The sequence below is a fragment of the Eleginops maclovinus genome, chromosome 8 (genome assembly GCF_036324505.1).
Source record: "Eleginops maclovinus isolate JMC-PN-2008 ecotype Puerto Natales chromosome 8, JC_Emac_rtc_rv5, whole genome shotgun sequence".
NCBI lineage: Eukaryota > Metazoa > Chordata > Actinopteri > Perciformes > Eleginopidae > Eleginops > Eleginops maclovinus.
In genome coordinates this window covers 15,709,184-15,732,064 of record NC_086356.1, presented here as the reverse complement: position 1 = coordinate 15,732,064, position 22,881 = coordinate 15,709,184, and the positions used below count along the sequence as shown (strand labels likewise).

The following is a 22,881-nucleotide window of genomic DNA, read 5'->3' as shown; positions in this document are numbered from 1 at the left end:
TACCAGCAATAAAAGCTGCTCAATCATTTATTTTGAACTGAAAATAAATCCTTTAAAAAATGTATATAAAAAGAAAAGACCTTATCTGTCTGGATATCATTTGAGGGAAAATCTCTCCTTACAGCAGGATGTCAAAGCTTACTTTTCCTTACAGACCGTGAGCACAAATCAGGTCTAATGTATATAACAACCCCAACCACATTGCACAGCCTGAACCTGTTTTTCTAAGGCTGGCGTTTATGACATTTTACCCTACTCTGGAAATAAATCAGCCCCGCTGCACTGTGTTTTTTTTATACATCCTCTAGAGGCAGAGACTATTTTTACAACTGCCCTACAACAGAAGCAGACACGAGACATAATAAAGGAAATCACCATCTTGCTAAAGTCTCTCGAGAGGGATACGTAGACTAATACATCATCATTATTTTGCTTTATATTCAGGAAGAAAGAGCCAGAGGTATGTGGACACTGACATTTGCATGAGGAAATATGTGGAGATACAGTTCAGGGGGAAGAAAAGGCTACATGCAGGCCTGGTAAACTCAAGTATGAAGTAATGTTTGCTTAAGAGCAATTATTAGAGCTCACACAATCATGATAAAAGGTTTTAAGATGATCTGAAGTAATTCCTTATGCAGCACCCAAGTGCAAAACTTTCTAAAAATAAGCATTTATTCTCATATTGAAAAAAGATCATGTCTCTATCACAGAATCTTTAAGAATGACTCTTTTCATCCTGTATGAGGCTCACTGACTTTGTCCCAGCACTGCTGTTTGCATCAGCGTGTAATATCAGATTTTATATCTGGATCTTCAAAGTATTAAAACTCACTTGTGGCCGATCTCATGCGCAATTGTGAAAGCAGAACCAAGGCCGATGTCTTCATTGATGCTGCAACTCCTCTCGGGCTCGCACATTCCAGCCACTGAGGCCAAGCCTGGACACACACACACACACACACCAGACAAACACAAGGTCAAGACAAAGCATTCTTAGGAGTCATGGTCATAAAAATGGGATTCCACACATACGATCTCCTGTTCACCAGTGGGAGTTGAGTTTAGCATCACTGGCTAGACGTTTTTTTTCCTGTATTTCTTGCAAACTACAGCAACTGCTGGAAAATGTCTAGACAAGGGTTAGATTTATACATTCATGTAACAAGGGATTGGCTAAAACGCGAGCCAAGGAAGGGAATAGAAGGACCCCTTCACCAACACCGTGCCCCACCAGAAACCTGTCAGAAAATATAGACGTTTTCCTCATTTCTAAACCAGAGTTGGAGAACGAAAGAGAGGGGAGACAGAAAGGGAGCGGAGGAGAGGGTGTTTAGAGTTGAAACTGCTCCACAATCCAGGTGTCGCAAGTCCTTTTTTCCTAAAGCCTGACAGGTCAGATAGGGAGACAGCAGGCAATTCCTCACAGATTACATCTACAGGTGACTGGAGAGTGGATCATATGACAGCGCAAAGCAGGTGTGTGTGAGTGTGTGAGTGTGGGTTTTGTGGGGGATGCAGATATTGTGAGGGAAGGACTGACCATTTTAATGATGTGGTTTTCAAGGAGGTTAAATAGGAGGCACTTTAAGAAATATTCACATAAGCTACAAAACTGGAAAATATTTTCTTGCTTATTGATCGTTTTTTTCTTACCTAATAGGTGGATTTGGTGTTTTTTGCTCAGGACTCAAGATATTTTAAAAGTTCCAATGCAGTGGAGGTAAATGGTTTCATTTTGATGCTCAAAGCACATAAAACACAGAAATACAAAATTTAGAAACAACTTCTCTTTCTGAAAAGTGTCCATGATAAGCTTGATAATCCTTACACTTTACTAGTGAAGTATTTCTACCCACTACTATAGTATCTCGAGTCAGGTTTTCATTTATTTATAAAAATGCATTGACCAGGTGGATGGAAAAGCATTTCCTGTCAGCATTAATTAGCGCTCCTCCCTGTTTAGGATGAAACAGATATCTCTCTTCCTAGACAAATACACCTACAACTGAAATGCTCAATTCAACAAGTGGTAAGTGAAAAAAATGTTGGTTGGAGTGAAAGTTTAAATTCATACCAAGCTCTGAATTTGGTTTTCCATGCACAGACACTGTGTTGCAACTTGTAGTCTAAGTGTGATACTGATGGATGGGACACACCTGCATTTGCACTTGTGAGTAACCTGCGTAAATCATGTTTTGGTGGTCAGCGCTGCTTCAGATTTTCCACGATAGTTTGCATGAACTCCCTGCCTCCCTGCTTAAAGTGGCATGGCTTTTGCATCCTCTTTACTAAGAGGCTCAACAAGAATAGACTCGCAACTCAGGAGGCCACTGAAACCATTACTGCAGGGAAAGAGGGAGCCTGAAGGTGAAGAAAGAAGGAGGAGAGGGAGGGAAGTTAGGAGGGTGGCTACTCTACGATTAGTTTAAGAATGTGTGTGTGTGTGTGTGTGTGTGTGTGTGTGTGTGTGTGTGTGTGTGTGTGTGTGTGTGTGTGTGTGTGTGTGTGTGTGTGTGTGTGTGTGTGTGTGTGTGTGTGAGGGGGTCGAGGGTGAGCCAAACACACACACCCTGCATTGTAAGTTGTTTTCTTAACACCGGGGTGGACTCTGTATTATCTCCAGGCCCGTGATTACACGGCGACCCTAAAGGCCAGCGATCTGACCCGGGAGTATGAAGAGGAGAAGGTGGACAGGAGGGGAGATGGGGGGGGGGGGGAGGGGGGGGTTGAGACAACGAGGAAGCCAAGCAGATGCCAGTGCAATTAAAGCGACCGGGGAATGTGACGAATGCGGTCAATCTGTCAAACCACCCCTGAAGTCACAATATTACCTCCAAGATATACTGTGGTGCCTGCGGGGCCTTAACAAAGATAAGATGGGGAGAGAAGCTGGGTGAGGTTTGGGGTGGGACGAAGGGGTTGGAGAGGAGAGAGAGAGAGGTGGAGGAGGAGGGGGGAGTCTCTGCCACTACTTGCTGTCCTTTTTCCCACCCCCAATACCATCTCCTGTAGCATATCCCAATTTATCTCCCTCCTGCATACTCTAACACTCCCCATAATTGTCCTTTTCCCCTTCCATTTTTCTTTCAACTCCTCCTCTTCTTCTCCATCTCCTACTTCTGTCACTACTCTCCTCTTTATCCTCTCCTCCCCCACCTTGAGTCTCCCTCGGTTTCCCAACACATACCTTCTCCTTTCTCCCTAAACCCCCAGTGGAGGAGCTATAATAACACAAGTGAAAACATCCTTCTCATTATGTCTCACAGGAGCCGTCTGGTGTTCTTCTAAAGGAGACTGCGAAGGTTGCTAAATAAGGTTTGTCTGAGGACACGTTGAAGGCCGAACGTGAAAATGAAAACCTCTCTGGAGGGAAAGCAGAAGAATGAAGTCCTAATCCAGAAAATCATAGAGTCAACATCAGCTAAGATTACCAATTTGGCAAGAAAACCCATGTTAATATACATTAATATTCCTCTGCTTTAGTCCACTCACCTAAGGTACCGCAGGGTTTGTTCTTGTACGTGCAGATATCATACCTAAAGACGGGTAAAAAAGAAAGAAAAAGAACACAAACAATTAAATTAACTCTACACTTTTTTCAACATATACAATATTTTCTTCCACTGGCTCTTTGCCATCCCATTCTTTCCATGTGTGATCACAGTCTGGCGAGATATAATCTCAACCTTTAGCATAACAATAGCATATAATGAAGTTGTGACAGGTTCAGTTGTAGAAAACACCTGGTTCACTGCTCCATATATAGCATTTAGCCTTTAGGAAAATGCCACTTAGCTAACACACAGTGCTCAGACGTGAATGAGAACAAAGTGAAAGGCTTTGCTCATGCTGTGTCCCCACTGTTAACCCCTGTAACTCACATACAGGTAATCCAATAGAGCGAGAAGGGGAAAAAAAGGCCAGAACACTCTGAGCCACATCATACATTTCAAATGAAATATCCAATCATTCCTAAAGCTTTTAATCTATTAAAACCAAGGGCACAGAAAATGTAATTTCATTCACCTTCCCGTCACTCCCTGTAAACTCCTCTTTCTCTCCCCCTTATCCCCATGTTTCTCTCTTCCCCCCTCCCCAGTGGAGCAGGTTCAAACCAAAGAAGAACAATCGTGACCTCGTTAAGAACGTCTATTTGTTTTGATTTATTTCTCTAATTTCCCTCTGTGTGTTGTTTCGAAAGTGACAAGCCACATTCAAAACAAGCTAGCCTCAAAATGCTGTCTGGCGCAGAAACTGACAAAGAAGCAAAATTGCTACAAAGGTCGCTTTAATGACAACAACTGTGAATCATTTTATTTATTACACCTCTGCAGGAGAACTGCATTGATCAGGGATTACAAAGAAGTAGTAGTAGTAGTAGTAGTAGTAGTAGTAGTAGTAGTAGTAGTAGTAGTAGTAGTAGTAAAGTAGTAGTAGTAGTAGTAGTAGTAGTAGTAGTAGTAGTAGTAGTAGTAAGGTAGTAGTAGTAGTAGTAGTAGTAAAGTAGTTGTAGTTGTAGTAGTAGTAGTAGTAGTAGTAGTAGTAGTAGTAGTAGTAGTAGTAGTAGTAGTAAAGTAGTAGTAGTAGTAGTAGTAGTAGTAGTAGTAGTAGTAGTAGTAAAGTAGTAGTAGTAGTAGTAGTAGTAGTAGTAGTAGTAGTAGTAGTAAAGTAGTAGTAGTAGTAGTAGCAGTAGTAAAGTAGTAGTAGTAGTAGTAGTAGTAGTAGTAGTAGTAGTAAAGTAGTTGTAGTTGTAGTAGTAGTAGTAAAGTAGTTGTAGTAGTTGTAGTAGTAGTAGTAGTAGTAGTAGTAAAGTAGTTGTAGTTGTAGTAGTAGTAGTAGTAGTAGTAGTAGTAGTAGTAGTAGTAGTAGTAGTAGTAGTAATAAAGTAGTAGTAGTAGTAGTAGTAAAGTAGTAGTAGAAGTAGTAGTAGTTGTAGTAGTAGTAGTAGTAGTAGTAGTAAAGTAGTAGTAGTAGTAGTAGTAGTAGTAGTAGTAGTAGTAAAGTAGTAGTAAAGTAGTAGTTGTAGTTGTAGTTGTAGTAGTAGTAGTAGTAGTAGTAGTAGTAAAGTAGTTGTAGTTGTAGTAGTAGTAGTAGTAGTAGTAGTAGTAGTAAAGTAGTTGTAGTTGTAGTTGTAGTAGTAGTAGTAGTAGTAGTAGTAGTAGTAGTAGTAGTAGTAGTAGTAGTAATAGTAGTTGTAGTAAAGTAGAAGTAAAGTAGTAGTAGTAGTTGTAGTTGTAGTAGTAGTAGTAGTAGTAGTAGTAGTGGTAGTAGTAGTAGTAGTAGTAGTAGTAGTAGTAGTAGTAGTTGTAGTTGTATTAGTAGTAGTACTAGTAGTAGTAGTAGTAGTAGTAGTAGTAGTAAAGTAGTAGTAGTAGTAAAGTAGTAGTAGTAGTAGTAGTAGTAGTAGTAGTAGTAGTAGTAGTAGTAGTAGTAGTAGTAGTAGTAGTAGTAGTAGTAAAGTAGTAGTAGTAGTAGTAGTAGTAGTAGTAGTAGTAGTAGTAAAGTAGTAGTAGTAGTAGTAGTAGTAGTAGTAGTAAAGTAGTAGTAGTAGTAGTAGTAGTAGTAGTAGTAGTAGTAGTAGTAGTAGTAGTAGTAGTAGTAGTAGTAAAGTAGTAGTAGTAGTAAAGTAGTAGTAGTAGTAGTAGCGGAGTTTTCTGACCCTTGCTACAGGGACAATTTTGCTTGATTGTGTTTGCTTCCTGTGAGCCCGGTTATAACAACAGACAATGAAAGTCTAAATCTGTATGATAATATTATTATACCATTATCTGACCAACACTTAAAAAACAAAATATATTGAGTTACTAAAACGGAAAAAAAGCTTGAGCAAGAGAGAATATTTTATATTTTTAATAATTAACAAATAGACTAATCATAATACTCCAAATGTATTAATTAAATAAGCGGTGTGAGTACTGCAAGCATCTACCATTTTAAAATAATACTGGACTTTTTTAGGTGCATTCCACCTTTGTACGGAATGCGGGACTGCTCCTCCAGACATGGTGGGTAATGAGGGCTTCCTGGTGTCGACCGTCAGCTATTTATAATATTTATAATCTCCAATGTTAGCATCTCTGAGCTCAGCTGTTGCCTCCTCCCCACAGCTTTTTATTTCATTAACTCTAGACTATTTTTGCTCTCTATTACCAGTATTCCATCATATAAAAATAACTCTGCAATGCATTTTATATACTAGCACATCAGTTGTGGTGCTACCATCTACAAGCAATAATAGCTTAACTACAAACTGACAATATGCAGCCTATACACTATAAGCAAAACTAAACGTTCCCCCTTATTTTAAGCTGCTGTTTCTGAGGTTTTATATATTCAAACGACAGACAAAGTTATCCACAGTGCACCACTTAGCAAGCTTGTTGTTTTAAACCAAAACAGAGATAAAATAAAAGGAATATTGAATTTAAATGTTTCAGGTTGCCAGAAACATACCTCTTGTGATGATAATGTTGCCTTCTAGATATTAAAGAAGTAATTTACTGGCTTGTACTTTGGGTATAAACACTTTATGGGCTTGTCCTGTATTTGTTCTGCTATCACCAAAATTGCATCATGCAACTTTAACTACTAACTGTTAAAATTGCAGAATATGCGATTGATATATCTAATTCTGCAGTTCTAAACTGCTGCTGCGATTACTTTTTTCATCATGGGTGGCGCAGTTTGGATGTTTATTATGTAGCTCACTGTTGTTAAACATAAATGGATACGTTTGTAGGTTTATGAGTTAAGCCGGTTTAATGAGATGTTTGGTATCTTGAAAGAGTGATACACATCACCTCTCAAAGAGATACACCCATAGATAAACCCCATGAATCCACTACACAGCCTTTGGTGTTAGTGCTAAGTGAATCCGAAAAAACACCAATAAAAATGGAGCAAAAGAAACTGGAGAACATCAACTGACAGACAAACAAGCAAAAGCTCACTAATGATAGAACGGCTGTTTTGTCAAAGCCAAGAGAGTCAATAACCTTGGCTTAAGCCCATGTCAATCACAAAATCCCATCTTTAGACAAAACCTGTGTGTGTGTGTGTGTGTGTGTGTGTGTGTGTGTGTGTGTGTGTGTGTGTGTGTGTGTGTGTGTGTGTGTGTGTGTGTGTGTGTGTGTGTGTGTGTGTGTGTTGGCGGGGGGGGGGGGTATATATATCTGAGTTGCTAGGTAATGTGGCCAAACAGTTCAAGCCCATTCCAGGTAATGACAGAGTTTTGTTGTTTTATGGAAACACCCACAACATAAATTGCAGTATGACAGGTACAGTTATTCTGTAACAACGTATAGTTTTCAGGTCTTTATTCCAGTAAGCTTTAACACTTACAAGTAACATTTGTTACTGGAACATTGGGAGTTTTTAATACTGAAGCCACTGGCCACCTCTCTTATTAAACACAAACATTCAATCTGGCTGGGGACTCCACAACTTTAAAAGCACAGAAAATAACCTGCAACCTATTTGCTCAAAATGAGAAACTAAGTGCTACTTACTCTGAAAGTAACAACTCTTTAAAGTACACAAATCCGTGCTGGATCATTATACTGGCGTGTGAGCTTAATTGTAGTCCGTGCCTGTAGATGTGAGCCTACACTTACCGAGTGATTAGGACGGCGTTGTCATGGTGGGCCATCCCGTTTTCAGGAATGCTGTTGCCGTCGCTGTGATGGGACAGGATGGACTTCTGCCACTTACAGAAACTGTCCAGAGACTTGTCAGCATGGTGGTTAATCTCCAGGTTAGGCTGCAAAAGAAAACGCAACAAACATGCAGTACATTGCAACATGATTCTGTAGAACAAAAGAAAAACGTACTATGGAGGATACCACAATTTGTTTCTGCATTTCATATTTAAGTATTGTAACATATGGTAACTTATTTGTATGTGTCGTAACATTTTGTATTGTGTCATATACCCAAGCAAATTACTTGTATGTGTAAACCAACTTGGTAATAAAAGCGATTCTGATACTGATATAATTTTTTTCTCCATCAATTTGGTTTTGTATGCTGCCGCTTCATATCATGCCATCTTGGCTAATATATTATTGTAATGTGTTGCATCCTGTCTAATCATATTGTGTATGATAAATACCTGCACCCTTAAAAATGCAAAACAATACTGAAATACTCAACAGTGACTCAGTTTCACCTTAAAATCTTTGTTTTGCAACTGGGTTTTTTAGAAAGAGTAGAATATCCTTCTTAATGGCAAAAGTGCAGCTCCACTTTACATTAAAACTTGTTTTTTTGGACATGATGCTACGTACAGAGCCGCTATGACCCCTTTGGAAAAAAAAAACCAGATGCTAGGAAGGCTCTCTGTTTCTCCCATCACACATACAAACACATGTACATTGCATGTAAGAATCCTAAATCGAGGCTCCCTGAGGGAAGATGTCTGAGCACATCTTTCATCTGAAGTGGTGGCCATATGGTGAATAGTCTCCCCTTCAAACACATAAAATACTGCAGCTCACTCACGCTAAGCATATCAGTTGTACACTCACTACAGGTGAATGTACAGACACTACAAAAAAAAAAAACTCACGGTAATATTAACTGTGATAATACTGCATGGATGATTCAGGGTAAGTGGAATTAATGAGAAAAACAGTAAAGGCATGAGAATGGCGTTCAGTTTTTTCTTACCTGATCTTCAGTCAGAACAATCAAGCGGGTCACAATAATGTTCACAACATTTCCTAGACTGGCATCACGGTAAAGTTTGGCAACCTGACCTCCAGAAAAGAAGAAAAGACACAAAGTCAGACAATTGTGTCCATATGTCACAACATCTAACTGTATAAAACATCAGGCCAAGAATCATGTTACTATAGATAAAGGAAAAAGGATGTATCAGAAAAATGTACATAAACTATCAAAAGTAATTATTGTGCAGTAAAATGTTTTCTGTCAGTGTTTTACTATTTTATATGATATGTTTGGATTAATATAAATTATGTGTTATTATGTGTTGTTGCGTGTGTTTGTTGCATTGTACAGCAATACATATTTAAGGCTGTCCAATTTTAACTCCTTTATATACTGTTGGGTAGTATGATCAAGACCGGCTCAGAAAAACAGCCCTGATTTCAGCTTTGTGACCACGCATTTTCCATCTTATCCAGAAGAAGAATCCTTAACTATATCAAAACATTTTGGAGGCACATGGTTTTCAAGGGAAATTCTAATCTGAAAAGTAACTAAAGCTGTCAGATAAAAGTGGAGGGAACAGTACAGCATTCAGATCTCAAATGTGTTCTTCGGTACAGTACATGTAGTTTCACTTCTACATTCCACCACTGGATAAGTCTTAAGTGGTAACAACGAAGGAAATATATGATCAACCACAAAAGGACCAAAATGTAGGATCAAACTTACAATATTCATTACGGACAAGATGTAGTGCTCAATGTCTTTGCGTCCGTGGTAACCGACCATCATTTTGTCAGCAACCACAAGCGTCTCCACAAAGCGCTCAGAGCTGACGGAGCGCCTCTGTCGGTGGGTGCTGTTCGACTGCTCGCTGTCGTTTTGGGGTGCAGGGGATGAGTGGACAGGGGAGGGTGTGCTGAACTGGCAAGGTGCACTGCTTTTACTGAGGTCTGTGGATAACATGTAGACAGGTTTTAGTGAATTATGAACATCAAAAAATTATAATGCATTATCTGAGGGAGAGCTCTTTTGTGTATGCTGGATGCACATAGGGAATCTGCCCCTTTGAACCTAGCAGCAAAGCCTTTGCTTTATGACCCAGATGCTATGGGAAAAAGCTATAAGACAGTACATGTTAGGGCATGCTAGCTTCCTGCCGATGACAGCCTTTGCTGTTTCTTATAAGACCTTGGCCCAAATACCTAAATATCCACCTGGTTCTTCTTCCAATTCATCACATCTCAGCAGACACCACATTTTCTGGAGTTGTTTGAATCTGAACATGATTGTTGGGTCTTTAAATACAATTTTTGCTTCTAATAAAAGCCAGAGCCAAGGACTCTTTAAGCACTGAAGGGCCTTTTTATGAAAACTGGAATGAGACTTTCTCCTACAGGTTGAAAGGTGTCCAGGCCAGGAGCAACTTCAGCACACAAGAGGCCCGGTTATGTCTACCCGAATTTGGGCCTAGCACCAAACCAGCACTTCCTATAACCTGCTATGTATAGTTATTCCTTTACGTCAGTTCCACCCACACACAGTCCAAACCCAGATGGAGGTTCACCAACCTGAAATGCCACAGCTGAACTCCTGGCTATGCTCTTGTGGTGAGGGAATGGCAGACATTTTATAAATAACATGTTGCTGTGCTTCTTCCAGGTTCCATTCACCGGAGGTGGTGGAGGATATGTTCTTTAATGGCTCTATCAAATATTGTTCCTCTTCTGTTGTTATAACGCCATGCTTGTTTGGGGAGAAGATCAATGAAAGAACAGGTTACAAACACAAGCAAAACACTGTTGCAAGAAAAATGCAGGTAAAATCAATTTACATGTTTTGTATTTTTTAAATTTTTGTATGCTTTCATTATTTTATACGTGCACTCCTACCTATTCTCTGACAGAATGCATTGGGAATTTTACTAGGCGACTTCACACCCTTCCAGATTTTCTGGATGTGTTTATGAAGATGTGCTTTATAAACAGAGGGACGTCTCTTTGATTGGCACATGTCTGGATCATAACAAATTGTCAAATTTGTGTAAATAATGTGATGCAATAAAATTCCCTTTGCTTTTTGTCTGACCCCACATTCGACAGATTTGAAATGCATCATGTAACTCTAAAGGACACTATCTTAAAACATATAAGACTTAGGGTGAAAAATTGGCAGAAATTGAATAAAATAATCATAAATATGATGTCATTAGTGCGTAATCACCTGAGCAAGAATTGATTTTTTTATTAACTTTAAAAGAGCCTTTCATCTTCCATTATGTTGGCCATTCTGCACCGCCATGTTTCAAAAATAGGCCAGAACGGACAAACTGGTTCTGGCTCTAACAAAGGAATTAATGTCCAAAATACCCTCAACTCTCTTAAGAGGGAAGGGTTAGCAGAAAAGTATTCAATTTGTTACAATATGAATCCTCCCTTATAGGTGCCACCAAGTCATACACACTGGACCTTTAAATAGCTTTAAAGAGCCCTTTTAAATAAATATCATATCCCACATGTGATCTCCTCCTCATAATGGGGTCACGTTTAAGCACTTTAGTAACAAGACTGCAGTTAAATTTAAGAACCCCTAAAGATGAATTACATCAAGACCAACATAAGAAAAAAGTTGAACACTGCCTTTAGAGCATTAACAGGGAGAAGTCCTTCAAATTGGGTTTGTAGAAAATACTAACTTGGCTTTGTAAAACCTACAATGAGAGCAATTAACCAAACATCACATCAGCACTAGAGAAGAAACGCATTCGATTTAGGGTTTTAACAGTGTGTGATGTCAAGATCTCTAACTATCCAAGCAGCTGATTACATTAAAGTGCAGACACAGTTTTGTCCATTTTTGGTGCCTTTAGAGAAAACACTAATTCAATCTATGATACGCTGTGTAGATCTTGCCAACACATTTGGCTTAATGTATTCTGCACATGATTACATTTGCCAAAAAGAAGCCGGGCCAATTTTTCCTTTATTAGAGTTATTCTGAACCAAGGGGGGATAACAGCTTTTAAAACGCTTCCAATTTCATGATTAGTTAAGAGCAGCTGTCAGTCACACAGTCTGAGGACTAAAAGCTCAGACAGGATAATTATATGTTGTTAGAGCTGCTCTGTTTTGTTGTTGACCAGAGCACATGGAGTCATATCAGGACACATTATTGAACAGATCGTGAAAAAGGGTTAATTTATGAAACAGATCTCCAAACTGCTGGCTTTTAAAATATATAAAAGAACAAATACAAAAGAAAAGCCCTGATCACTAACATATCACTAGGAGGTTTGTCTCCATGAGCATCACCTCGCTCTAAGCTGCCTGTAGACTCAGCGTGCCAAGTGGAAGAGAGCCAAGTTTCTGTTAAGCAAACTACAATTGGTCTAATCCTTTGGCACTGCGTCTGAAAGATTGGCTGACATAAGAGCAGCAGAGGCTAGGTATATATTATCTGACATTAGTGACAGGGGTTTGTTTGAGGTGAGTGGTGTGAACTCTGTCACTTGGCATAATAAAATAAAGTTTGTACTCACCAGGCCCTTGCAGTTGCTGAGAGCCACTCTGGTCGTGCTGTGCTGATTTTGCAAGAATCCCACATAGTGACAGTTATCTACCATGTTATGACGCCACTCCATCCCTCCTTTGCCCCAATACTCCACTGTGAAATGTTTTGACACCAGGTGGGGGTTGAGTGTCAGGTTTAAGTGAAAGTGCTTTCCGTAGGCTGACAGTCTGTAGAAGAGCCGGGACTCTGGGGGGTCCGGGTCCAACGCAGGCATATGTCCCATTATGGGGTCCACCGCCCCCCGTCTCCGTCTCCCCGGCCGGTGGTGCTTCACAGTGTAGCTCAGGAACTCTCCGCCCTCATCCACCCGCACCGGGACAGTCAACTGGTAGTGCTGCAGGTAGGACAGGAACTCCTCTTTTTACAGGAAAGAGAACAGAAAAAGCCATGTGATAATCAGAATCTGAATCTGTTTTTTTGCCAGGTAAGTTTACACATGTATACAAGGAATTTGCTTTGGTGTCTGGCGGTTCACAGTATTAAAAACACATGGTCTGTGTTGATGTTATGTTTGTGGAGTGGATTACTGTCAGTGTCAGTGGGGGTCCCGGGCCTTGTTATTGAGGCCGGGAGCAGAAGGGAAGAATGAACATACAATAGCAGATTTAACACCCTCCTCTCCACTTGTCTACATCATACCTTGAGAGTTGTGTGAAAGTCTGTTGATGCTTTGAAATTCAGAAGCAGCCATCACGACCAGGCTCAGTGTCCAAGTCAGCGTCTTCCACAAAATTTCCATAATTCAGGGACAGATGTGACATGGGGTTGAGGGTAGAGGATGCTACAAACGAGTTAAAAAGACCTGATGGGTCCGGTGCCACACCATAACAACTCCGTGGTTTGTCTCCTTCACTTGAATGTTCTGGTTGTGCTCGCTGGCTCATCCAGGTCTCAGATTTCTTCAGAAGGAGAGCACTTCCACATCTCTCTGGCCTCAGGATTCATGTCAGTAGCTCGTAGAAAACACAGTAATCCATCAGACACAGTCACTCTCAGGTGTAACTCCAAACAGGAAGCTCTATATTGGAAACTTGTCTTGACCGATCCATCTGCATTCCTGTGAAAGAAATCAATCAGAGGTTAACAACCATTATCACCTGGAATTATCGATTAATCAGGTTGTTGTTTGTCCTACAGCTGACATGTTGAGTCAATTCATCAATTCATCTACTGACAGAAAATGAGTCAACAGTGTTTTTAATAATTGATTTATCCCTTTTTTTATAGGGAAACACACTTGCTTTCCATTTCCACAAATGTAAAGGTATGCTGGTTGTTTCTTTTTTAAATTGAACATCCTTAGATTTGCGGCTCTGGTTTAGTTTTTCACCATTAATTCCTTAACTTTTAAAAACTTAAAGATGAATTGATTCATCTGAAGATAAGACGATATATTTCTCAAAGGATAAAAATGTCAATTCAGAGTTGCCAGATTTTCTTAACTTTGTCCAAAAATCTGTCACATTTCAAAATCAAATATGTTGAATTTGAAATGACAGGAAGCTGAATTTACCTCACTTCTGGAATCTGGAACCATCTTTTTTCTCAAGGATTTTAGCTTGAATATGACTCATTGATTAATTAACTAATACTTACCTCAATAATTCTCTTATAATTAAAGTTTATAGTGTATTTATCTTGGTTTCATGACTCACCACGACTAATATTGACCACTTGAAGAACACATTGCCAGGAACACCACTGATTTCAGCACCATCTGTGCCTGTGCACTGCATTCATTTGATTTGGATTGATAGGTTAATGACTAATAGCCTTAAAACTTAGTACACAGTATATATGTAGCGTTATAACTACATTAAAACGGATACATAAATCTTAAAACATGGCCAACGGTGCTGACTAGTCGACATGACATGATACCATTTGTGCAGATTGTGCTTTACTCACTGACACGCTTCACGGCAGCATGTGCAAACTGAGACTACAATAAACAAACGTCAGTGGGTTCAGGTGAGAGAAGTGACTCCAAACACGGATGACAAGCCTCTGGAGATCCGGGTTTCTGTGTGGACCTCTCCAGGCTGCAGCCCTCCAGACAGACAGCGCTACTTTCTTGGCCACCCTGACCCAGACAGTTGGCAGCTGGCCCGCATGCATACACCGGGATCTTAAACACAACCCTCGAGAAGCGTCTGCAAATCAAAATACACCACCTGACATCGCTTTGAAACGTCTTGGTGTTGTTGCAAAAAGGCGTCCAAAAGTTAGTTATTGCAGATGTGGACCTGAAACGCTGCAATACTTACATGTAGATCCAGTGCGTAAATGTTTCCTGAAGTGCAAATTTTCCACGCAAAAAAACTCAGTGAACTCGCAGTGCCAAGTTAAGCAGTACAGCTGTCTAAATGCTGCTTTGTAAACAGTCTGCTTCCCTTAGAGGATTTAAATGCTCACACGAATCTGCTCCGACAAAACTACCGGGGAAGATATCGTGCTGTACTCAACAGACAGGGGACTGTTAACAAATAGTTACCATGCTCATCTTCATTGTCAGCTCCGGTCCAACTGTGCAGGCATAGCTCAGGACAAAAGGCTTCTGCAGCTCTGAAGTTCCGCTCAAAAACCTCTGCTGCTCTCCTCTTTTCATCTCCCTGTGGGCTCTACCATCCTCTAAAACTCTAGTGTGAGTTTCCCTTTCAGACCGTATCTGAGGACAGACACTGTCACCAAAAAAGAGAGCAGTTATATCAAAGTCTTGGATTTCCTCCAGCAGAAGGGTCTATTTGCAGCCTATCGTCATTATAATCTAGACTTTGTGTACTTGGTGGTGGCTCAGAGTGGCTTAAAAAGTGAGTTGAGGTTGCAGAGGGTGTCCTGCCACCTCAGAGACCGCCACAGCACACAGATTTTAAGAAAAGTGCATGCAAACACCAGCAAAACGTTGCCTTGGAGCTGCTCCTCCTTACAACATTGCAAGAGACCGGCTCCCAGTCCGGACTGCAGCTTCAAATTGGCAGCTTTTTCAGAAGGGATGACGTCAGTGCAGATGTGCCTCTCTTCCATCAGCTGTGCGCATGTCTATCAGTGTTGCCCTGAAATAACACGAACTCACATAAAACCTCTGCTCTGTGAAGAATATACACCTAATAAAAAAAGTGGAGGGGTAAAACCTTTTTTTTTTTTTTACAGTAGTAAAAGTAGAAATACCACATAGTTAAGTAATGGCAGTTTATCATAACATTAATAACACATGTTGATAAAAGTCATGCATTTCAAATATTACTTTTGCATATATTAGAGCAACAAAGTTAAAGGAAAGTTCAAAGTAAAGTTTTAAATGTACTTCATAATGTACTGTTTGTACTCCATTGCACTTTGTTAGCATTTCAAGTAATGTACATTTTCAAACATTGATGCATCAGCATGAAACATTTGATTTGATCTAAATGCAGTGTTTTATTAAAAAAACTGTGTACTTTTAGAAGTTTGAGAGCAAGACTTTACATAGTATTTTTACTATTTTGTAACTAAACAATCTCAGTATTCTGTCCGTACAATATCATTTTAATATTGAAGGAGAACTCCTTTTAAATCAATTTCCTATTATAAGGCATTAGATTTAATATATTTAATAAAGGTTTTGTTTCAAAAATCTTAACCTGAACAGTAAACATAAATGTCAAATAAACGAAGTGGTTTAAAAATCGACTCCGATATGTAGTGGAATACAAGTAATAAATTGGAAGTACAAAATTAAACTTGAGCTAATGTTCTCCACTTACTGCAGGTATAAATGTGTACAGAAGATGGTGATATCATGCAATAGATGATAACCCAGCAACCATTAATATCAACAAGGAACAATATCAGAAACAGAAGTTACATAATCTGACATTTGTTTGGCAGCGACTTTGTATTTAACTAATGAAAAAGGCTGTTAGGCTAGAAAAATACAACAAGCTTGTGTAATTGTCCTCCTTTAACCCTGTGGAATCCTAAAATAAATCAAAGACACATATTTCCAGACTCTATAGGACAAATAAGTATTTAGGATCACATTTTTATGTAAATGGTTAGATCTGGGGTCTCCAGTGCAGTGCAGGCTAATGGCAGCCCAAGTGTTTTGGTAATTAAGCCCACTTCTATCTTTAGTCTGAAGGAAATTGAAAATAATCCCTGAGTTTAGTTACAGCTGCTCATTATGTAGGAGCCTGTATCATTACAGTCAGGTTGTCATTACAAGCTCTCCTACACTGTCAGGGAAGGGGTCTGCTAGTTTGTGGGGGGAGGCGCCACCATGTGGTATAGCAGGGATTTAAAATGCATGAAGATTGATGAATAGTTCTTTAATTATTTTTTTACAGAAATGACATTCAGCAGATCATGTTTAACCTTGAGTCATGTGTGCTGTTGGGGAAGGTGACTTGAATTACATCATATCAGCCATGCATCACCAAGATGTATGACTAAAGATAATACTGTACACACACCTTAGTTCAGTTGGGAAAGAAGAACTCCTCCACTTAAGTACAAATATCAAAACCCACCAGATTACTGTTTACAAGAAAAAGTTCTCCATTAATAGATAAAGGAGTTTTAGCAACCTTAAGTATTATAGTCTAGCAAAGATATATTCAAGAAATTAACCTAAAATCGACAATTAAATCTAAAGAAAAATGCTAGAAAATAATGTTGGATAATATTGTTAATGTTGTTTTTAAATAAATGTTATTCTCTATAGTGTAGAGTAATTTTCAAGAAATATATGGTAAAAGAAATAGCCTTATTATAAAAGAAGTACAAATGAGTTATTGCTTTGAATTTTCCACAAGGCATTGTTTTCTGACCTTGGAATTCAATACAGTAGGGCAATTAATAATCATATGATCCTTATCAGGATTTTATATAACAATATGGTTATATACCTCTCGCCAGTTTCTTCCCCTCTGCTGCCGGGCTCATTAACAGATATAGGCTGTAAATATTTTTGCACATTTGTACACAAGCTACCTCTCATCCACTTCCATAACAATACTTAAAATATTTGTATTCTTATTCTTATTCTTTATTAGGATCCCCATTAGCACTAGCATAAGCGTTGGCTATTCTTCCTGGGGTCCTCACACACACACAAAAAAAACATTAAACAAAACTAAAAGCAAAATAGAACAACTCATTTCATCATATGAACAATGGTATATGAAGTGAAACAAAAATGGTCATCACATTTTAGCAATCATCACAAGGCCAAACCACAGGCAGTTACATTTTGGCGAAGCCCATAGGGGCTTGGCCTGGGAACTGGAAGGTCACCAGTTCAAGTCCCCGAAAGACCAAGTGCCACCGTGGTGTCCCTGAGCAAGACACTGGTTACCTACACTGCTCCCCGGGCGCCTTACATAATGGCAGCCCACTGCTCCTAACACTAGGATGGGTCAAATGCAGAGACCGCATTTCGTTGTCCTAGTACTTGTACTCTGTGCAATGACAATAAAGTTGAATCTTTCTTTCTTTCTTTCATTTTACTCTGTAACGCTCATATAATGTTTTAGCAACCTTTTAAAATGTACTTGAGAATTTTCCTGAATTATGTGGACTGGTAACGAGTTCCAGCTGACCATGGCTCTGTACATGACTGTTTTCTGTCTGATATTTGATTTAGATGTGGGTAATATGAACCTTCTTTCTATTGCATGTCTTGTTTGATAGTTATGTTGAGTGTACTGCGATATAAACCTTTGTGATAATATATGTGGTAAGTGTGTCACTGTAATATTCCTAACAAAATTTAACAAAGTATAAGTGGACCTCTGTCTGACACTCAACCATTTAAGGGTCTCCAACATTTCAGTCACTCTGGTTCTGTAGGAGCACTGCAGTGCACATCGTGCTGCCTTATTTTTGAGCTACTTGTAGTTTGTCTAGATCTTTTTCTGCAGCACTAGACCAAATAACAAAACAGTAATCAAGCTGTGACAGAACCAAAGCATCTAGAACTTTTCTACTGACATCTTTTGGCAAATATTTTACAATTCTTTTAACAAGTGACACACCCCTTCCCATTTTACATACATTATCAATTCGTTTAGACCAAGATCATTTTTGATCCAGAGTTATATCTAACAATTTCGTTTCCTTGACCTGTTCAATTTCAATATGGTTTAAATGTAATAGCAATTTAGGTTCACCTTTTAACTGATGATTTGATCCTATTATTAAAGATTTAGTTTTTCCAGCATTAAGTACTAACTTATTATTTATGACCCACTCTGAGATCTGTTCTAGATCCTTGTTCATACAGTGACTCAGCTCACTTGTAGATGAAGCTGCTCCATATATTGTCGAGTCATCTGCATACATTACAATTTTGGATTCTTGTAGCACTAATGGTAGATCATTTGTAAAAATAGAAAATAAAATTGGCCCCAAACAACTACCCTGAGGAACTCCACAAGTGACTGACTTAATCTTTGACAAACTTCCATTAAAAAAAACAGTTTGACATCGATTGGTCAAGTAACTTTCTACCCACCTCAGCGCATTCAGATTAAAACCATATTGTTTTAGCTTGTGCAACAACAATGGATGATCAATGACATCAAAGGCAGAACTAAAATCAAGTAGTACTGCACCCACTAACTTCCTATCATCTACTTCCACCTTCCAGTCATCGGTCATTTGTGTTAAAGCAGTACATGTTGAATGGCCCGGCCGGTAAGCATGTTGATAATCACTGTTAAGATTCTTACCTTCAAAGCATTTTTGTATTTGGTTAAAAATTATTCTCTCCATTATCTTTCCTCATGCTGGTAACAAACTTATTGGGCGGCTATTTGTACCAGAAAATGGTCCAGCTGGATTTTTTGCAAGTGGAATAATTTTTGCTATTTTCCATGCCTGTGGGCAAATACATTGTTCAATACTCAAATTGATGATATAGCAGATAGGCTCTGCAACCAAATTAACAACATATCTAAGAAATGTACCATCTAAATGATCCACACCTGGCGGTTTATCATTACATTTACCTTGTATTTAATTGTATTATTCAAAGTGCTTTGCAGCATTATACTGTATGTAGTTTTCTGGTGTATCCAGATTTCATGTAGATTTTCACGTTCTATATCTGAACGTATATTATTATTATTTTATATTTTGGTTGTTTTTTCCCACTGTATCTTTAACTGTGTTTATGTATGCACCATGTACACCAAGACAAATTTCTCGTATGTGTTAACCTACTTGGCAATAAACCTGTTTCTGATTCTGATATAATGCAGAAAAAACAAACCAATATATATAACCGATATGTAATATAGTATTTCTTTATGAAAGTACACAATAGTTGTATCAGATCAGATGCAATGAATCAAATGTTGAGGAGCTGGAGTTTATTTTTATAAAAAAACTACTTTATTAATATTTAAATCATCAAAGTGCACCTTAATTTAAAATAAGCATTTAAATAAATATGACTTAAACATGCCATGTGTGTTTGTTCCCTAAAATGAAAGCATGTGTAAAAAGAGAAGGAGTTATTGCCCATCAGGTATATTGCTGTAATGTGATGAAGGTGTGTTTGAGGTGTTTGCTGCACAATAAAGCACTGAAAAAGTCAGGAGCACAGTGGTCACCTGATTTCAGGAGCTATAAAAGCTCCCACAATCTGTCGTCCAGGAGCCTCTTCTGCCGGTTTCACCATCCATCATCCATCTGGTAAGATTTACTTCCTAACAACTGCTTTACTAGGGAAAAAAGATAGCTTATCATTTGAAGTATAAAAGAGGAGCATCTAAAGCAAGTTAAAATAGCAAAACCACCCGATTACTCTTAACAAGACAAAGTCTTCCATTAAAAGCTGAATATTATTATTACAATCGATTAAAAGTGATCTCCTCTTGGGACGATACAGAAGCACAAAATAGGTACTAGCTTCTTGGAGTTATAAGAGTCAAATTATTTTCTTTCAACAGATATTTTATCCTGATCATGGCTGTGACAAACCAACCAGGCCGATACGCGCCTTCTGACTTCCAGACAGGATTGTGTGATTTCTGCGATGACTGTGGAACTTGTGAGCACTTGCCCTTCCTTTCTGGGGAATATGATACTCAGTTAAGACTATATTTCAAAGTCCAAGAATATAGTTTTCTCAATACATCTCTCATCCCTCCGACTCAGGCTGCTATGGTATGTGCTGCTACGTGTGCCTCGGCTGCTCCATCGCCAGTGACATGGACGAGTGCTGCCTGTGTGGTCTGACTGTGACCATGCGCAGCGTCTACAGGACCAAGTACAACATCAAGGTGAGTTTTCAGAGGACTTAAAAGGGATGGCTGACAGTATTACTCCATAAGGATGATTTTATAAAACAGCAACATAACTATGAGGTGAAACCAATTATTTTAGTTTTACCTTTATTTGTGGTATTAGCACTTGGACATGTTTACTGCATAACAAAAGAGTTGAGTTTTAAATACTGTTTAAGATCTTCCAATTAAAGATTTTTGGAAGCCATCCCATGTCAGACACTGGTAGAGAAAGGACTCAGATAGTTTTACTTACTTTACAATGTCCAAATACAGCATAACAATTACAAGCAATTTAATACAAATCCTTCTTAAGTAAACATAGTGTTAAAGTATCAAAAAGAACAAAAATACATAGAAAAATAAGCATTTGCTGTTTTAGCTGCTCAAACTGGAGCTAGGTTTAACGGCTTTATTTCTAGTCAGCCAATTTACTTCAGTGTTTCCCAACATACGGTGCGAGTCCCTTCAAAGTGTCACCAGATACCTTAACTCAAAAAGGGTGTTGAGATGATTAATAGGAGAGGGAACACGGAACAACTAAGATCTATAATAGTTTTTAGGTTTGCAATTTAATGTCTGCTTTTTTGTCCGCTATTTTGTCCGAGCCACATCAGTTAATCTTTAACATTTCAATAAAACATTTACCCGGAGTGACCTACCACAATACTGTACTTCCCCTTTGTTAATCATCATTTTGAGACTAATTCATTTGAACAGTTAGTTGAAACGCCAAGAGGAACAGTGATACATTATGACACTGGGAAGAAAGGGAAAGGGAGAAAAGAGAAGTTGAAAAAATAATAATAATTGAGTTCCATATAGCAGAATTACATTTTAGTCATGCTAACAGTGTGGCTCTATTGATTGGATGAATTTGCATGTGAGCATGTTCGCATGTTGTGGAAGCATTTAGCTCAAAGCATCATTGTGAGGAAGTTCAGCTCCTTTTGCCTACCCCAGTAAACATTTTCCCACTCCAGCATGATATAGATTCATATCATGCTTCTTTTAGGGGGCCCTGACACCACGTTTGACCATGCTGTAATATACAATTAAAAAAACCACAGAAAAATTGTTACATTTTGAATTTGTATGTAGGACATCCTTTAAATCATTACATTACAATCATTACAGCAAACATATCTGCTGCCTTGCACAGACTGTCCTCATGTTCTCACTGATTTAATTCAAATTTCCATAGTTTGCATCTAACAACAAAAAGGGAAAATATAGAGCCAATCCAAAAATCACACTCATACTTGTTTTTCCAGGGGTCAATGTGTAAGGATTTCATAGCGGCCACTTGTTGTGGGATGTGTGCAACGTGCCAACTGAAGAGGGACATTGACCGCAGAAAGGAGCAAGGAATTTTCTAAATAGGTACGCATCTTTCAAAAAAACACCCTCATTCACTGTGTCACAGTTTGTCATGGCATATGGAGCTGTCTTAATCATGAACAAATAACTATCTACCCTTTGCCCTTCTAGATACTGTCGCCAGGCAAGTTGTAAATGTGATGGGTTTCTTTGCTCATTGTGGAACCTGAAGATACTGCCTATCCCCTTTCCAATAAAAGAGGTTTATTAGTTTGACTTCAGTGTAATTTGTGTAGTAATGGTGTGGTAAATTTGTAATCCTTCTGAGTTTTTAAAGGAAATTGCATTATCTCTTCCAGTCAGTTAAACATTAGTCAGTGGGAACACACCCACGTGGAAAAAAGTCATAAATTACTGCTATCATCGTAAAGACAGTCATTTGTATTGTCCTAAGCATGTGACAAGATGTGAATTGCTTTGCAAGATGTCTTTTAATAAAATAATATGTTTTGAATGATTCAAACACTTTGGATATATTTCACTTCGACTGAGTAGACCTGGAGTTAGTTTTGAAATAAAAAAAAACATAAACCATGTCATATTATTTTGAAATGTAGTTTTAAAGAAGATGGCATTATTGAGCTTTAATTATCATAAAAAAAGGTTTTGTAAAACTGAGCTTCTGACAATTAACTCTTTTTAGCTACAGCCGGTGGTGCCACTGAGCACCCAGTGTGTAGAGTTAAGAGGAATACTACATTTGAAACTTGCTAAATAAAGTAACAGGCACTTTTTCACAGCAGAAATGTTTTCATGTCAAGGGCAAACACACATCTAGGCTGTGAGACTCCTGAATTCATCCTCCAAATAGATGTTTATATCAAAAGCAAAATGTGTTGTAGGATTTATTATCGTATCCTGAAAATAAAAAACAGCTGTGTTGAATTTAGTTGTGCCTGTTTGATAACTATTACGGCTTCCAAGTCTTGCTGAATCAAATAAATGGAATATAAATGTCATTAATGACAAATTATCAATTATTATAATC

The 22,881-nt window shown here is 38.5% G+C and overlaps 2 protein-coding genes across 2 annotated transcripts in view; one reads left to right on the top strand and one right to left on the bottom strand.

Annotated features, from left to right (window-relative positions):
* The window catches only part of adamts6 (ADAM metallopeptidase with thrombospondin type 1 motif, 6), a 52,308-nt gene extending 37,223 nt beyond the window's left edge, over positions 1-15,085 (bottom strand). The window contains exons 1-9 of the mRNA XM_063888926.1: positions 14,738-15,085; positions 12,883-13,300; positions 12,212-12,600; positions 10,245-10,419; positions 9,403-9,626; positions 8,671-8,754; positions 7,617-7,762; positions 3,496-3,539; positions 836-941 (exon numbers count right to left, since the gene is read on the bottom strand). Of these exons, the coding sequence (XP_063744996.1) occupies positions 836-941; positions 3,496-3,539; positions 7,617-7,762; positions 8,671-8,754; positions 9,403-9,626; positions 10,245-10,419; positions 12,212-12,600; positions 12,883-12,982 (1,268 nt within the window). The 5' untranslated portion in view covers positions 12,983-13,300; positions 14,738-15,085. The remainder of the gene's footprint in view (positions 1-835; positions 942-3,495; positions 3,540-7,616; positions 7,763-8,670; positions 8,755-9,402; positions 9,627-10,244; positions 10,420-12,211; positions 12,601-12,882; positions 13,301-14,737) is intronic.
* Positions 15,086-19,759: 4,674 nt separating this feature from the next.
* On the top strand, positions 19,760-22,778 carry LOC134868750 (placenta-specific gene 8 protein-like). The gene is made up of 5 exons (XM_063890055.1): positions 19,760-19,920; positions 20,178-20,278; positions 20,386-20,510; positions 21,788-21,896; positions 22,005-22,778. Exons 2-4 carry the CDS (start codon positions 20,194-20,196, stop codon positions 21,890-21,892), a joined length of 315 nt encoding a protein of 104 aa, XP_063746125.1. The 5' UTR covers positions 19,760-19,920; positions 20,178-20,193; the 3' UTR covers positions 21,893-21,896; positions 22,005-22,778.
* The last annotated feature ends 103 nt before the right edge of the window (positions 22,779-22,881 follow it).

Bases quoted from the DNA above. Each gene is read 5' to 3' on its own strand.
- LOC134868750 (XM_063890055.1), top strand. From the start codon at position 20,194: ATGGCTGTGACAAACCAACCAGGCCGATACGCGCCTTCTGACTTCCAG. The intron at 20,279-20,385 runs GTGAGCACTTGC...CCTCCGACTCAG, and splicing joins CTGCGATGACTGTGGAACTT to GCTGCTATGGTATGTGCTGC. The intron at 20,511-21,787 runs GTGAGTTTTCAG...TTGTTTTTCCAG, and splicing joins GGACCAAGTACAACATCAAG to GGGTCAATGTGTAAGGATTT.